Source organism: Branchiostoma lanceolatum, chromosome 15, assembly GCF_035083965.1.
Source record: "Branchiostoma lanceolatum isolate klBraLanc5 chromosome 15, klBraLanc5.hap2, whole genome shotgun sequence".
In the NCBI taxonomy this organism is placed as follows: Eukaryota; Metazoa; Chordata; class Leptocardii; order Amphioxiformes; family Branchiostomatidae; genus Branchiostoma; species Branchiostoma lanceolatum.
Window position 1 is genome coordinate 17,955,476 of NC_089736.1, and position 17,347 is coordinate 17,972,822.

Consider the following 17,347-nt stretch of genomic DNA (forward strand, 5'->3'; position numbering starts at 1 on the left):
CTATCACATTCAATTTGGTCGAACAGCTGATTGTGATGGACAGTCAGGATCAGTCTACTAGGGCTTGGATTTTCTATCAGTTCTCACCAAGGACATTATATCTTGGCTCCTATAATGTCGATGTGCAATCATGGTATAGTGTTATAGGAACTTACTATGTGTAGGAATGACTAGAAATAGGAGATTTTTTTATTCAAGTTTCAAGCCTCGTAAAATGCTCTGGATGCCTTTAAACCTATGGGCAGAAATATCAGCTCTTCTAAAAAGAAAAACGCATGGTGTGTAAGTTTTTCTTCACCTGTTTAACGCCGTGCGAGCATGTATTTATACTGATTATGATGTAAAATTGTGCTAGGCTTACCCATTATCGTCCACTTCAGTCTTTTCCTTTCTAGCGCTATGCTTGAAGAACATACATGTAGACCAGAAAAAATGCACAGTAACTGTCCAAAGTAGTCTACAGACAAATGATAGTAAAGTCACTATGTTTGTCCCAGGTTAACATAGTGTATCCTTTAACAGAAAACAATGAATGATCTCTTATTGGACTATACATTTGTATTAGAATTAAGTTGTGTCTCAATGATGCATGCAGTATTTGACCCTGCAGCTTAGCCATTATGGATCAAATTTGTGGATCCAAAGGGAGGAGATGATCTGCTAATATAAATACCTCAATGCTTCACCTCAAATGAGAATGCCTTGAAACGAAACGAAACACCTCTAGACACTGTTTTGTCATTTTTTATACATATTCTTTCAAATTATTGTATGTTCCCCAAACGCTGCCTAAAATATAACTTCCATAACATTTTATACAATTCAGGCCACACCAATTTTATTTATTACTTCTCAGAATCACTGCCTCGATTTTGCTCGGAATTTGAAGAAAAAAAAGGTTGGGTCCCATTCACAAATTTTCACTAAATATATATAGATATACTTACATTGTTTTCTTGTAATGTTACCCCCATGCTCAACACTCGGGAAAAAAAACTTTATCAGGACCTAGTCTTTTGGCTTACATATCAATCAAACCTAGAGATCTAGTGGAAACAGACCAAATACGAGAGAAAAGGGAGAGCCTGTAACTGCGGCAAACACGCGCCCACACATGTTCCCGACAGACGAGGGCAAACAAACCCTCAAAGAAGAAGAGTTTGATCAAATCCTCTGCGGTGGATTTTGTTCACAAACAGAACTTTCCATAGGGACAGCAGGCAGCATTTTAAGGGAACATGTCTGAAATATCATTGTATGTCTATATGTACCTATAAACGTACGTTGATAGCAGTTATGATTTGAAGTGCAAAATCTAAGTATTGCAGTATATAAATGTTATTACTGTAAAATTTAATACCTGACATTGTCTTTACAATAGGCATTTTCCAAGAAACCTCCCCCCTACGTACAGAATAGACTCTCCTGCCTGTGTTGGAGTGTTGCGATTGAAGTCCATTTTCTCTGGTGTTTTCCTCCTGAATTTTCCTGATTTGGTCGGTAATATAGCTCCTTATGGTGTAACACTGCCCTTCAGTTTACAATATCAGGTATGGGGAAAGTCAAAGTGTATCTTTATAAGCCAAAAACTTTCCACTGTTGCCGAACTTTTTGTGATTGACAGATTAGACGGGGCCTTTGAAGTGTGCCAAATCTTGGACTGATTTCGCCCGGATTAGTAATGTTGGCCTTGATATGAATATTGTGCTGCATTGGGCAATATGGGGGCAATTCTACCTTTCAAATTTCAGAAATATTTATAAGTTTTTTAAAATTTGAAGCAAAGCAATTTGTATTCAAAATATATTTTCAAAGATTAACTGATGGCCCCGTTGTTTGGCAAATTGTCAGCAGTTTCTCAAACATGGCACTTATTTCCTTTATAACTATATTTTTGAATGTCCATAGAATCTAACAACGAAAAGTTGAAAAATAAGTAATCATGTTATTCTTTGTGTTATGTAGGCCTTTATCTTTACTTTTGCCTTTTTTTCGAGAATCTTTTTTTCCCTGTCGCTCCAATTTTTTTCTGAAAAAATCCGACAAGAAACAAATAGAATTGGTGTGGCCTTATAATGACTTGAAATGTGGTATGGAATGCCTAGGACATACATGTCAAAGTTAATTCATTTTGGGTTTCTTTTTTGCAATTTTCAGATCAAAAATGAATATTTTGAGTTCCTATGTCACTGTATTCAAGCTAAATTATCTGACATTTGGTTTAAACCTTGGACCTTTAAAGGAAATAAAGGCTTTGATTGATTGATTGGGCCTTGGGCATACAAATTTATGTACTTTATTCAAATGTTTGGCATACAGCACTATTTTCAAACCAACAAATTCTGGAAGACTCCATTTTTGAATTGGGGTCAACTCTGTTTTGGACTGGGTATCCAAGGAGGTTAAATAAGCTTGGTTGATCTTTGGGCCATAGTAATGCTCAACTGGACCATTTTACTTTGGGGTGCTGCTGAAAGGGTCCATTCTTGTATGTGGTTGACAATTTTTTTAAATTCTGAAATTGTGTGAATTTTGGACATGGGTGATTATGGAAAAAAATCATTTTTTTCAGTTGAAGTATTTTAGGTTGATGGTGCATGGGATGTTTGTGGAAGATGCTGTAATTAAAATCAAAGAAATTTCATTCCCCAGTTATCCTTGTACCACATTCGATCATAGCATTTTGCCATAGAATTGTGGAGAGAAGAAATGGATAGTAACTGTCCATGATAAGTGCCTTTAACCCTCCCAGTGTGACCAGTGGCCAAAAGGGCTGTCTCCAGCTTTCAATTTGGTCCATCCCACTCATTGTTTGATCTGTACTTTTAAGGTTACGAAAATATTTCCACCAGTTTAATGTTATGAAGTTCAGATTTTTTTGATGGACGGGTGAAATTTTTGTCTATCGGAACAAGCAAATTTCGGTCCTGGGACGGAGGGACTGGTCCTGGAGACGGCCCTGCAACTGGCACCGGCAGTATTACTAGTCAGGGGACTCCAGAGGCCTTCTTTGTGGCATGCATTTTTAAAATGATATTTCCTAAGCTTTTACAATATTCACTGTTTAAAGAGGGTCCCCAAATGTATTCAAGGAACAGAATGTTTGTTTCTTGATTGACTTTTAAAATGTTGGCTGGACTGAAACAGGTCAATTTATCTAATTAGGATATTTCCTTTTTTTCAGTTACTTTTACCCCAAACAGCTGTTATCCTCCCAGTTTTGGTCAGCAGGGCAGAAGGTGTCTTTCTTCACCAGTTATCACATGAAGAGAGTGGCGTACTACCCCAGCATTCTCCAAGCTCTGCACAGAAAATTGCATCGTGTAGAAGACTTCAGAAATAGAACAAAACTACAAGAATTGTGTGCAAATGTAAGTTTTTCCATTGTTTCCATATTCAGAATTCATGATCAGACAGAAGAGACCAGTAATTGGTCTTTTTTCATCTTGAAAACACCTTACCTCGTGACATTATTTTTTAGAGCCTCCCACAACTATATATTTCAGAGAAGAAATCAAACCCCGCATTAGTACCGTAGTTATAGAAACTTACTGTAGAATAGCAATATAGAATGATTTTGTATTCATGTATACCTTTGTTTTACCTTACATTTGTATTTCGACATTGTTGTCAACATGCAATTAGCCTACGGGCATGAATTTGCAATAAACTATTATATATATATTATGCACATGCATCCCTTCAACCATATTCACTCCATATGCATGCATATACAGTACATTGTTTACCATGTGCGCATACACTCTGTGCTATTTTCAGACCAAAACAGTTCCTGTGTCATATAAAAGCCAACTGACCTGGCATTTGGTATGGGGTAGCTTCTGCACGGAAAATGGAGGAGGAGTAACTTGGAATAGTCTATTTTGCATTGGGTGGTTTTAGAATAGTCCTGAGTGAGTCTTGCAAGGGGGGGGCTTCAGAGAGTTGACGTCACATTGGAAAGGTTTGCGGAAAAGGCCGGGCTGTCTACCTGGTCTGTCTACCACGTCAGGCTACTCAGATCCCCCCATTCATATCCCCACAAATGGTCAGACACGTATGCAGCTGCGCCCTCTTGCGGAATGCATCCAAACTACACCTAGTGTATGGTATAGCATAGCGTATTGACCAGAAATCTACAAGTAAAGTAGAAATAAACTGATCTACATTATAGATATTTAACTTTATTGTTTAACTTTATTATTATCACCAAGTGCAAACGTTTTTTTTTTAAATTCTAAGGGTATGCAAGCAGATTAACAGTAGCAATAAAGGGGAAGGAAACTGTTCTCGTGGTGGGTGTTGTCAACAGCGATACCAGCAGTTTGGCTAAACAAAGGAACCACGTAACTGTCGGCCTGGCTGTAGGCAAAAAAACACTGTCAGATGTTGCCAGAGGGCGGGCCAGAGTATGTCTCCTGGCATCAATACAGAGTGGAGGGGCCATGTGAGAACGTGGCTGTCGGCTGTTCAAGTTACCGATGATTTAGAACAAAGTATTGTCTGCTTTGGAACAAGCCTAGGCTAGTATACAGCAGCTTGTTTCTTTGTAATATAGCCCCAAGGAAATGTTACACAGATCACCCCCCCCCCCCCCCCCCCCCTGAGTTGGACCGGCAGGATAACTGTCACAGTGGTATTGTGCCAACTCTGTTTCTCCCCAACCGACCCCTTGGTTATTACCGACCCCTTAGTTATAGCCAAGGGGTTGGGATCACCTTGAGGCTGCTACTGTATTAATGCTTGTGTTGTTGGCTTAATCTTAGCGTCTATATTTGCGTTATATGCAGTCAAAATAGCACAATACCAGCGTGCATGGTTACTGCTGTACAAGTAGTACGTGACCCACGCAAACTTCCGATGACCTTTTATCTTGTAACACACATTTAACTTTGTGCCTCGTTAATAACTCGTTGTCAGCTCATTACCTATCCACAGGAGTTGAGTTGTTCTAGCCAGCAATGCTGGAGTACGCTTTAGAAAAACAACTGAAGACATTTTCACATATCTGTTTTGCTTTTTAAAAGGAAGCAAAGGTCTTGTCTCTCTCTAAGCCACCATGTTTTTTTCAATGTAAATGATGATATATTATGTAGCGCTAAGTTTCATCAATCTTTGTGGAGATAAGGTTGTACACACGTCCATCATGCAGGGGGTCGATCCGGAAGGGTCTCCTGGCCGACAACTTGTAGCTTCGTGAGAAAGATCTTTGTTAGCCAGTGTCAACTGGTATTTAACTCTTCATAAACTTTGTAGGTGTGCGTTCATCGAGCAGGTAATTCAATTTATGATTTATAACACTGACATTGTCTACCGTAACGATGTAACGTTAGCAGTGATTTTGCATACGGCGCTATTCATAAGTGCCATATGATTAGGACCAATAACAATGGACTAAGTTTGTATCTTGAAAACAGCAAGGTCAGAACATATCTCTAAGCTCGTAATCTCCAACAACTGTCGACTGAAAATCGGTTTGAATTTCACACTTTTGGGGGGATTGACGAGCTAATTGCCTCCTCTGAATTTTTCAGTGTAGAACATGGAATATTCCAGAATGATGCCGCACAATAATGTACAAGAAATGCAGTGGTAGAAATACTTTTTTCCAGTGTTCTGCAATATTGCAGAATGTCAAACTTTTGTTCTGCAATTTGAAAATATTTTCTGCAAATACTCAAGCCTCCATACTACAGCCTTCTTTATCTATTTATTCATTTATTCTCAACCTTATAATGCCTAATTGTGTGCATCATATCTAGCCTTGCAACATTGCTGCTTCTTTATTCTCTCACTCTATCTAATTTTTACTATTGTCTAGTAAAGTTTGAAACAGGAATTACATACATGTACATGTGTGTTAAAAAAATTCAAGGAGGGTGCACATAAGGAATGAGCATCAAGGTGTCCATGCCTGTCTTGGTGTACTGCATACATGGTATCCCGTACACACTTGTGAGGCATTTGCATAGGTATGCCTCATTTGCATATATGGCCCAAAGCACATGAAGCCGGAACTTGCAGCGACATGTTGGCGCGTTTCTATGTATTCACTTCCAGTAACTTTGGCGGGAAAATTTTCGATAAAAATGCAACCTAAAGCCTCTTTAAAGCGGGCTATTAGACAGAAGACATCTTTATTTCGATGTTGGGCCGTAAAATTCTGCATATTCAACGGTATAAACGTGATAATAGGCATAATTTCTGGAGGTATATCAAAGTTCAGACTCTGAACTCTGAACGTTGTCAATGTTGGTAAGTCAGTATGCACTTTATCTACTTTGAGAATAAGATCCTTGGTTCCTGCAAATTACGAAGCCAGTGTGTAACGCTGGTTGCCAAATTTTGGTTTGATCAGCCGTTGGTATTTTGGGGCATTTACATCGCAAACCAAACCGGCGCTCCAGGAGGTGACAAATTGCCATTGTCTTGTCGGGTCCCAAAATAAACATGCAACCTGACCCATCTCATTAAGTTGACGCTAACGTGTCAGAGTTCTGTCGGGATGCTGACGAATTCTGACGGGCTTCTGAATAACTGACGATTGCCTGACGCGTCAGTGACGGTGCTCTGACGCGTCACTGACGTTCCACCTTGTTAACTATGACCAGGGCGGTACTGTATATGCTATACCATACACTGAGTGTAGTTTGGGTGCATTCCGCTAGAGGGCGCAGCTGCATTCGTGTCTGACCATTTGTGGGGATATGAATGGGGGGATCTGAGTAGCCTGACGTGGTAGATAGGCCAGCTAGCCAGGCCAGTTAGACAGCCCAGCCTTTTCTGCAAACCCAACATTGGAATGGTCCATCTCTGCAAAAGATTTACTAAGTACAGTCAAACCTGCCTAGGCGACCACCTCTTCAACGCGACCACCTGGCCATGGCGACCGCTTTTTCTCGGTCCCGAAACTTTTCCCCATAGGCACAAGCATTAAGCGGCCTGCCCACGGCGACCACCCGTCCAACGCGACCGCGACCGCCACGAATTGGGACCGCACAGAGCACAATCCCTGCCCATGGCGACCGTTTTCCAGCGTGTGGTGACATCGGATTTTGCTGTCGGATTTCGCGGAAATGTTTTAAGACCTTGACGGACAAAAATATATGAATAACATTGATTCCTCCATTAAGTGTTTTAATAAAACGTTCCCACTATAAACATTGTAAATATAAAGGTTTGTGAATACTTTAATATCGATGTTGTTGTGCCCATCGCAATCTTATAGTTTACCGCAAGCCTGGTTCGGTTTGAACTCAATTTTCAATACGATCACGTAGTGCATGGCGTCAAAAAGTCAGATTTCACAGAAATTACTATCCATTTCTTGTATTTTCAACAAAAACGTGTCTCTGTCTTACTAAATTCCGCCGGAAAATGACTTTGCGGAGGGCAAAACGTTGGTCGAGACATGTTGTTTCTTGGTCCGCGACGCCATCTTGGTTTCAGCGCGGCATAACGCTGACTAAAACACGACTCTCACAAACCTTTATTGGGCGCTGCTTGCTTGTAATCGCCGAAGCTGTGCGTTCTGCTGCACTGTTACCTCTCCATGTGGTCGGGAGCTCGGCGGCGGAATCACAACTCTCCGTTTTCATCCTTCAGTTGTCAGATCGAAAACTCTTTGCACCTTTTATCCAGCGGTCGGCGCCCAAAAGAAGGCTGGGATCAGCAGGTGTTTTCTAGGGATTTGTCTTTAATAGGCCTTAAAACCTAGATTTTATGTGCATGTGTGTACTCAAACGTAACGTGTGAATACGGGAGGGCGCTGCGAGATCATAGAGGCAGACATTTTTTTTAGTCAAAAGTATGACGAAAATTTGTACACGATGTAGTATTCAAATATTACAACGAAAAATAGAAAAGGTAATTTCTGTAGGATCTTTCCGTCAATGAGAATTGAACTTGGTGGGGGTCTAAAATTATGTAATTTTCCATCCATCAATCTACGTAGTACACTGTATATTTTGAACATTTCGACTTGGAAACATGTTATTAGTGGAATCCTCTTCATAGCGACCACCTGTCCATTTCGACCGTTTTTCCTCGGTCCCCCGGGTGGTCGCCTTGGGCAGGTTTGACCGTATATGGAACAGTCCATTTTTGCATGAGGACAGACAGCTGATTTTTTTGGCATATTTTTCCAGCAATTCTTGAAGTTGCCATTATGGAAAAACTTGACTAAAATGCCATTTGACCACTGGCTCATAGGTTACCAAAGATTTTGTTTTCTTCCATGACATGCTCATCTGATAATCAGGAAAGGAGCCTGCATGATAAATGATTATTAGTAGTTATTATACACATTAGGGTAGCATTCATCGATGCTCAATTGCCAAGGGATCTGGACTGAGGCGGTATCAATGCCCAAAATGCCAGACCAGTCCAGCATCAATGCAGCTCCTGTATGTGCAGCACCTCATACCACTTTAGGATGCGTCACACTGCCAAAACTTGTGACAAAGTTGTACTAATCACCTCCATGGAGCTAGCTCTATGGAGCTTCACATGTAGGATTATAGCCCCTTCTTGTGATTGAGCAGTCCTACAATTCAGATTTTAGATCTAGAGGAGGGTCTGCTTAAAAAATGTGTTCACAATTATTGACAATCTGAGATGTTTTGCATCAGACAACTAAAAGGCATTGTCAGGTAATTAATACAATATTGTATTGTTTAATACCAAAACATTTCTATTGTGTTGCTACTTAGTGTTTCATCTGCAAACTCAAAGATCCTACAAACTCTGTTGCGATTTATGTGCATTATTTGAAATATTTGAAAAAAAAGTTTGTATCCCAAAGTTCCCATCAGATAAACAATGGATTGTAGCAGACAATATGATGATATTTTCCCATCATCCCTATGCAAGAGTTACGGAAGTTGATTCCACTATTTTGATGTCACAACAGGCATTAAGAGAGGAGAGTCCTTCCAGTGCAGCTGTCATGAGGGTCCGTCCCACATTCACACATCCTGTTCTTCACTTCAACAGACTGTCCAGAACCCAGTTGGTACGTAACAAGGCTTTAGAATTTTTTTAAACCTAAAAAAGATATTTACTAAATTAAATAGTATTGTTACATGAAATTGTGTGAATTGCATTTCTTATCTGGCATATCCTGACAGCTACGTTGTAGCTGATTTGGGCTCTGAAATATGTAATGCAAAGTAATCCAGCTCAAGTCTCGTTCTGAAGTCGCGATGCACGCAAGCCGGATCTAAACTACCTCCCAGAGGGTTCAAGGGGGTTTCAATATGAGTTGGAGCGTTCATACTGCATGTAGGCCACATTAATCATGCTTAGGCGATTTTGGTTCTGAATCCGACTTGCAAGGCTAAGTATGAACAGAGTCTTATGAACCTGTATCCAGTCTGCACCATGTCAATTGCTCTGTGTCTTCATGGGATAAGCAGTATTTGACCCCACAGCGTCTCCAAATTACTAACCTTCACACTTAGTGAAGAGTAGGGGTGAGCCGATGTGCACTGCTGAAATTGCCACAGCAAAGCCTCATTGCACCACTATTACCTACTTGAGAAGAGTTATGCTTTGCCCCAATAGAGGAAAACTTGTGTGTTCCAGGCGTGGCTGAGTCGGGTCCTGCTGCTGAATCCCTACCTCCCTAAAGTCCTGCTGAGGAGACGTTTGCTGAAACACCTGGAGGACGTCCACGCCATGGACCAGGGTATTCAGCAGGAGGGCATCAGTAAACTCACCACACAGGAACTACGTAAGGTCAGTGACTCTACCAAACCACCCCCATCAAACTCCCTTCGGGCCGTACCCGCAAATTTGGGCCGTACTGTTAAAAATTTGGGCCGCACCCGGAAATTCAGGCCGTACCCTGTAACTATGGGCCGCATCCAATGGCGGACATCGCCCGGCCGCAGTGTGTAGTCGTGTGAAAGTCGTGTCTAGATACCCTGTACAGCAATGATACACAATCCCACATAGCCTATGCTCTAGCAAACATTCCTGACCACCTCTCTGCCGAGTGGCGTTGTACAAATCACGCCCAGTTTTGAGAACGCTTCTGCAAGCTGTGGCGAGATGCGGTCTGGAGTTCTTGAGTAATCCGGAAGTGAAGCATCTTTATCATCAGGTTGGCGACGCAAAATTTTGAAAAACCTCCTTGCTGTAAGTACGCCTTTGATAATTTCATGGTATAAACCATCGCCTTTTATTACTGCTCCTTTTCTTTTTAGTCAACCCCTGGCAGAGAGTGGTTTCTGTAGATGTCATAGTCATTACAGGGGATTGATGTAATACAACTTGAAACCCGTATGTTGAGGGTGGAAGGCGGTGGTCATCCGAATGACCGGTATTTTAGCCATGGGTAACCCCGGACTTGCTTGATATGATCTGACAGAAAACTGAACTCTTTGAAGTCTACAAGGCATCCCGATGTTCACCTCCAAACAACTCACTGTACTCCAGTTCTCAACTGAAGAAGTCCTCAAGGTACTCCTGAACCTTCAAACAAAGCCGCAGGTCCGGATGGTATCTCGAACAGACTTCTTAAGGAGGCAGCGACTGTGATTTGTTCCTCCTTAAGGGATCTGTTCAACTACTCATTGTGCTCTGGAATATTTCCCACTGAGTGGAAAGAGTGCAACATCACCCCTGTGTATAAAAAGGGCGACATAACAGACTCCCAGAACTACAGGCCTATATCCTTGCTACCTACAGTGGCAAAAGTTCTGGAAAGGCTGGTTCACAACCACCTTTATGCCCACCTTGTAAACAACAACTTGCTGAACGAAAACCAATCCGGTTTTAAAAAGGGAGACAGCACCGTGCTCCAGCTGTTACGACTTGTAGACGACTGGGGGAAATCAGTTGATGACCCTGACATAGCTTGCACTGCGGCTGTATTCCTAGACTTCAAGCAGGCTTGTCATACAGTCTGGCGTCAGGGACTCATCTACAAGCTTTTTAATTGCTCTACAATTTAAGTACCCTGCGAATTTATGTTACCCAACGTTAACGCAAAACTGGACATCCCTTTGAAGGAAAAGCCAAAGTTTACTGTTGTAAGTTCCGTTACCGGTAACGGAAATTACACCTGTTGCGGAAAATACATAACCTGGCGCAGAACTTTTTGTAGTTGTGCACCATAATGCAAAAGCATTTGAACTAAAATGAAAAAGTATAGATTCAACTGAGAGAAACCTTCTGTAGTGTTATCATATTCCAATATTCTACTCTTTCTTCCGGATTTTGTTTCCAAAGTTGAATTTTTGTAAAACCTCAAGACAAAAAGTAATCTATAGCCTATAATCAGGAACTAGAAAATAAATTAGGAACAAAACACTGATTGTACCAGTGTACTCAGTATGGCTTCTCCGTCTAGTACTCATATATGTACTGAAAAACGCATATTGACCTATACACTACGTGCATGACAGAAAAAGAAGCCTATTGTCTCATTTTCTGTTAGATTTCTGACCTTAGCGTTGAACCCGTTGAGGCGAGATGAGTATGTACGTAGACGACTTATGTATTGTTTGTCCATTTGACAAAGCTCTGCAAACCTAATTTGTTGACGTTCAATCTGATGAAAGCGATATTCTGTTCAGGGAGATATAAAGCTAACATATATTCTGTATCAAATATGTTTCATGTTCCTACTCTTGCTCTTAATCGTCTCTAAGCGCTCAAACAACAATATTTCGAAAACAAGAACTTGAATATCCTGAATATTAGCAAACCAGTTGGCCAGCACTCAAGTCACTGCACCTTTAAAGTTTGTAATTTTGTGCCATGTAGATATGAAATGAATTATCTTATTGGAAAAGAATGATTACAAACACTACCACAGTGACTGTAAAAGAAACATGAGAAACAATTAGGCAATGCCTGACACCTGATATCCCATGTGCCATGTTTGGGCAATGCCACCGCTGACCATGATAGCGGAAATGTCCAGCATGTGCACGGAAAAATTGGCCTTCTAGTTTAGTTAAAGGTATAGTTATCACGTTGATGGTTTGTACGTTATTATTTTCGCCGAGTACTTGTACTCGGAGAAGATTATGTTTTCGGTTGAAAAATCTGTTGGGTGGGACTGTATGTATGTCAGGAGCATAACTCAAGAAAGCTTTAATGAATCTTTATGATTTTTGGTAGGTGTGTAGTGGTTGTGCAAAGGAAGGTCAAGTTTGAAAATGGTTCACCTTGCGTTATTCAACAGTACTGCAGAGGTCTTTTAACTTTTTTGTGTTTGTATGTAGGCAAAAAAAGTGACGGAAACGTTGATGGATCTTCATGATTTCTTGTAGGTGTGTAGATGTTGTGGAAACGGAGGTCAAGTTCAAAAATGGTTCCCCTGGCATTTTCCGTTGGTACTGCAGCAGGCTTTGTGTGGATGTGTACTTGTATGTCGCCAGCATAACTCGAGAAGCTGTTGATGGATCTGTATGATATTTAGTGGATGGGTAGGGTTTACAGAAAGGAAGGTCAAGTTCGATAATGGGCTTTCTAGCGGGTACCTAAGGTACTGCAGCGGAGCTTCAAAATTTAGGGGCATATTTTCTGAAAGTGCTATGGTCATGATTTTTGTGTGGTAGATATTTCATGCCACAGGAAGTAAGTTCTGTAAATTTGGGCTCCCTAGCGGCTTGTTTAGAACTGCAGTGAGTGTTTTTGTTCTGACATTCGGACATGAATAACTTGAGATGGGGTCGACAGATCGTCATGATGTTTGGTATATAGAGAGCTGAGATGGTACTTTACATAATCAATAACTTATTATGCAAATCAATAGCTAATTTGCATAATTAGTAAGGAAAGTTTGTTAACCCGCTGCATTTCGTAATGGGACATGGGACAGTGTCAGGTCATGTAAACAGATGGCCTTGCATAAACGTACATGTAGGTCAGATAAATAAACAAATGGGACATCCACTATTCTCCAAGCAGAGGTGTGGGTCCAGCTGGTTTTTAACGTGTTTACCAAAAAAACACGTCAAAAAACAGCCAGACCCACTCTGATTCTGCTTGGAGAGTACACTGCACCAAAACTGCACCACTACTAGCTAGAAGAGTCACATGTACTATGCCTTTCAAAATGTGTATGATATGGAATAAAGATTAATTGTATTCATATATATTGACTGTACCATTTCATCATTACTTTCAACTTACAACACTGCAATATCGAAACTTTGCGGCCCATATGATATCAAAATACTCATTTTTTTTCATGACCAGTTATAACATATATCAGCACACTAGACACATACACTAGTCCTGTACCATCAAATGATTTTCAACCCTATCTAAACTGGACTCATTCGCCCCATCATAACTTCCAAATGGTATGGTGCATGATCAAATTTGCAGAGGGTGATAAGCATGTAAATACTAATCACTATCCATAATAAGCCTTGATTATTTGGCGAAGATAATTTACAGACAAGATTTTCATACTTTGAACAACTTGTTATTTGGGTAGAGAAGGTGAACAACTGATATATCTCATGTAATTGATGTCCTGGTTTGTATGTGCAACGTCTTTTTACGTTGCCACTCTTGTTTCTGATGTTTCTTCATGTCTTCTAGATCTTCTTCATACTATTCTGCTCTACTGCCATTTGGTCAATTGGATTCAACTTTGTCATTTTTAGCCATATAACATGAAATTGTGTATGGAGGTAGAGTGGAAAAATATTAACCCCAGATTCATTCTTTATGTCTCAGCAGAGACATTTTTTGCAACTTGCGATCAATCTGGAAATATTGTAAAAATTGCCTGAATGCATCCTGCAGAGAATTCCCTTGATAACAAGAGAAGCTGTGGATGGATTCGTATGATAATCACCTTTGCCAGAAGGTTATCTTTCATTTGGTATGTGGGTAGGCTTCATAACATTTAAAGTGTTTAAGACAACAATAACATCAAAAATGACCTGAAATTACAACAAACATAATATTGTTTGATAACATAGGCATTCGCACAAAATATACACCCTTCGGATGTTATTGAACATCGAATCATTAAACTTCGTACAGCTTTTGATTTTCCCACCAGGTAATTACATTAATCAGTGACTTAACTCACCCGATGACGTCACAATGAACATGGCAGCCGGTTTGGAACTTTGCACTGTCGCTCGGAAAAAACATTCTTTTAAGAAGCAAACAAACTCGATATTATAATGTCATTTAATTGAATATAATAACGATAATTAAGCACTGTTTGCTCATCAAATAATGTTTTTCACAAGCCGTGGTGCAAGGTTCCGAACAGGCTGCTGTGTTCATTGTGATGTCATCGGGAGAGTAAAGTCATTGATTAAGGTAATTACCTGGTGGGAAGATCAGAGAAAAATCAAAAGCTGGAAGTATGGTTTCTTATGGTTCAATTTTAAATAACATCAGAAGGGTGTGTATTTGTTTTAAACGTTTATATTCATTGAAGGATACTATTCCTATTACAGATAATAAGAAAATGTTGTATTTTGGTGTCATAAATACTTTAACGGCAAGTATAATTTTGTACCCCCCGGCTTTTAATGGTACTGCAGCAGAATTTCCTTTTTTTGAAATTACATGTTCTGGACATGCGATGCTATGATCATGATTCTTTGGACCGTCACAGGTAGCTCTGGGGCTCTAAAAGAAGTGAGATGATAGATTTGGGCACCCTATCAGTTTATTTTGGAACTGCAGGGGCCACTTTGATGAAGACTTTCGAAGAAGATAACTCAAGAAAGGATAAATGTATTTTTATAACTTTTGACATGTAGGTAGCTTATTAGGTGGAGATGATTTTAAGAGGTATGCACATCAACACCTAATTTACATGATTAGTAGTACTGTAGTATCCATTATTTGATTACATGTATACTGCTGCTGGAGTCCCTGACACATGCATATGGGTGGGCAGCAGTCGTCACTGTGCTTCCAAGCGGCTCTGTCCAGCTAGGGGGTTCAAGCTGGTTAGGCAGCACACACAATTGATGAGGAAATTTTATACTGCATTTGATGAAAGGGCTTCCAAATATCTAACATTTGTTACTAAGAAAGAGAGGAGCATGAACAAGTATCAATCATGCAGATGAAGGCCCCATTTGTGTAATAGCCATCTGTCCCATACTTGAGACATTTATGATTATCTCCATGAAAAATGGAGACATTGTTTGGGTCTGTCTGTCTGTTTTCTACCTTGTGGTCTGTCTGCTTGTGTTCTACCTTGTCCCCCAATGACCCTGAGGTCAAGGGACTAGGTAGGTAGGTCTGTGTTTCGGGATTTTTGTAGTCAGAATAACTCTAGAACCTCTTGATGGATTATGATGATATTTGGTATGTGGGTAGGTGTTGGGAAGACAAAGGTCGACTTTGGGCCTCCTGGTACGTCACCTTGGTACTGCAGCAGAACATCAGTTTTTTGTATCTGAGAAAACTGTTACAGTATAATACCTAAATTTAAGTTAGTGGTAAATGATGGCATATTCATACTAGTGACACATGTGGACATAGATTTTGTAAATTATGACATCATTTGCATAATTAGTGAGGAAATGCTACCATAGATTCCAAAGGATATTTCTAACATGTCATTTGGAAAGAAGATATAATGAATTCATATGCAATACTTTTTGTATGTCATTTACATTGTAATGAGACAAAATTATATACAAAGGTATGAGGTAGTGGAACTCAAGTTTTAACTTTAAATTTTCATATTTGTGACGTGCGTCTTTCAAATTATTTCATTGAGTTTTATCGGCCATTTTGTGTGGCCATTTTCAGGCCAAAAATGTATGATATTTTGGCTTCCTGTCTTCTGGAATTGAAACTAAATCATAAATGACCTGAAATTTGGCATGGTTGTGCCTTGGACATATACCCACAGGACTTAATGCACACTTATGGTATACAGAATGAATTATTGTTCGATTTGTATCTATTTTCAGACCAAAAATGTATATTTTGGACATCTGTGCCTTGGTACTACAATCAAATGACATTGAATTTGTTGTGGGGTGCCTAGGCACATGATGTTTTTGACACTTTGGGCAAATAAACTTAAGAATTATTTGTGTTGGGATTTTTTTGCCATTTTCAGACCAAAAGTATCTGATATCCCCCTTCCATGTTCTATCTAAGATTTGGTGTGTTCCATTTGCCATTCACAGTCCAAGGAACACGTTTTCCATTTGGGTTACCTGAGGTCATGTTGCAGGAACAAGGAACAGATAAATGTAGCTTAGATTATTACAAAAGGTCCATTATTGCATGGGGAGGGAGTGAAATATGCTGTATTTGACGGCCTTTCTAGTTTCTAATGTTTAACTGCATGTGAGGGCAACTTATATAGGTCTCAAGCACCTCTTTTGTCCTCCCTTATCTATGGTAGATGGTAATACAGTATATAATAATAACTTTATTGCAAGTTCATGCCCGAAGGCTAATTGCAGACAAACAAGTACATGGAAATACATGGGAATCAAAAATAGTTATCTAGACTACTGCGAAAGTTTTAAGTTAACTAAGGTTGACTATGGTTGTGGTTGGGTTTGACTTCTTTTTTGAAGGCAGTGGAAAATGAAGAGACCCACGTTTTGTATCGTAAGTGGGTTTGTTGATTTTAGTAGTGATATGGATTTTTGTAAGCTATTCAAATGGTGAAATCTAGGGGAATTAACGGAAGCTGTTTTATATAATTCGTTTCTTATAATAAACCCAAAAGAACATTACATTTTTTTGCCAGGCTCTATCTAACAAACCAGTATTATATACTAGATGTAATTCCCATAACCTGGAATAAAAAGGGAATTTTTCCACAGTGTTGTTTTTTGGCTCTAAGAAGACACTGATGTTGCATGTTGAATGTGTTCCTTAGATGTGTTATATCCGTGGAGTGGACAGCATGTCCTGGTCCAGAGACACATGTGTGGCGTGGTTGACACAGTGGGTTCAGATATCTACACAGCTACAAGGTGAGTTACTGAGATGAATGCAATTTTGTGAAATTTGTCTCAACAAGTACTCCAGACCTATAAGTGCAACTTATCCACACAACAAGTCATTTTTTTAATAAACGGTTACATGTGTCCCAATGTTGTCCAACACAACACAAGTTTTTAACTGTCCCTACTATAGAATTGATCGGCTTCAAATTATCAATCGCAAAATGTTTTGAGAAAATTAAATCCCTACATATTTGTAATGTTATGGAGGCCATTTGGTAGTATGTTGAAAAATGTGACAAACTGCCATTTACGACTTGGTTTGATGTGATTTTTCCGTAGCATTTCATATTTCACAAGTCATCTTGTGGCTTCTACATGCATCTTAGTGTGTTGGTGATTTTTATTACCCCAGTTGTTAGGATGTT

General features: G+C 39.8%; 1 protein-coding gene across 1 annotated transcript in view; it reads left to right on the forward strand.

The window, feature by feature from the left end:
- LOC136420705 (LETM1 domain-containing protein 1-like) overlaps positions 1-17,347 on the forward strand; it is a 31,130-nt gene that overhangs the window by 12,924 nt on the left and 859 nt on the right. Inside the window, exons 5-8 of the mRNA XM_066407784.1 lie at positions 3,185-3,371; positions 8,912-9,013; positions 9,586-9,738; positions 16,853-16,949. Coding sequence (XP_066263881.1) covers positions 3,185-3,371; positions 8,912-9,013; positions 9,586-9,738; positions 16,853-16,949 — 539 coding nt within the window. The remainder of the gene's footprint in view (positions 1-3,184; positions 3,372-8,911; positions 9,014-9,585; positions 9,739-16,852; positions 16,950-17,347) is intronic.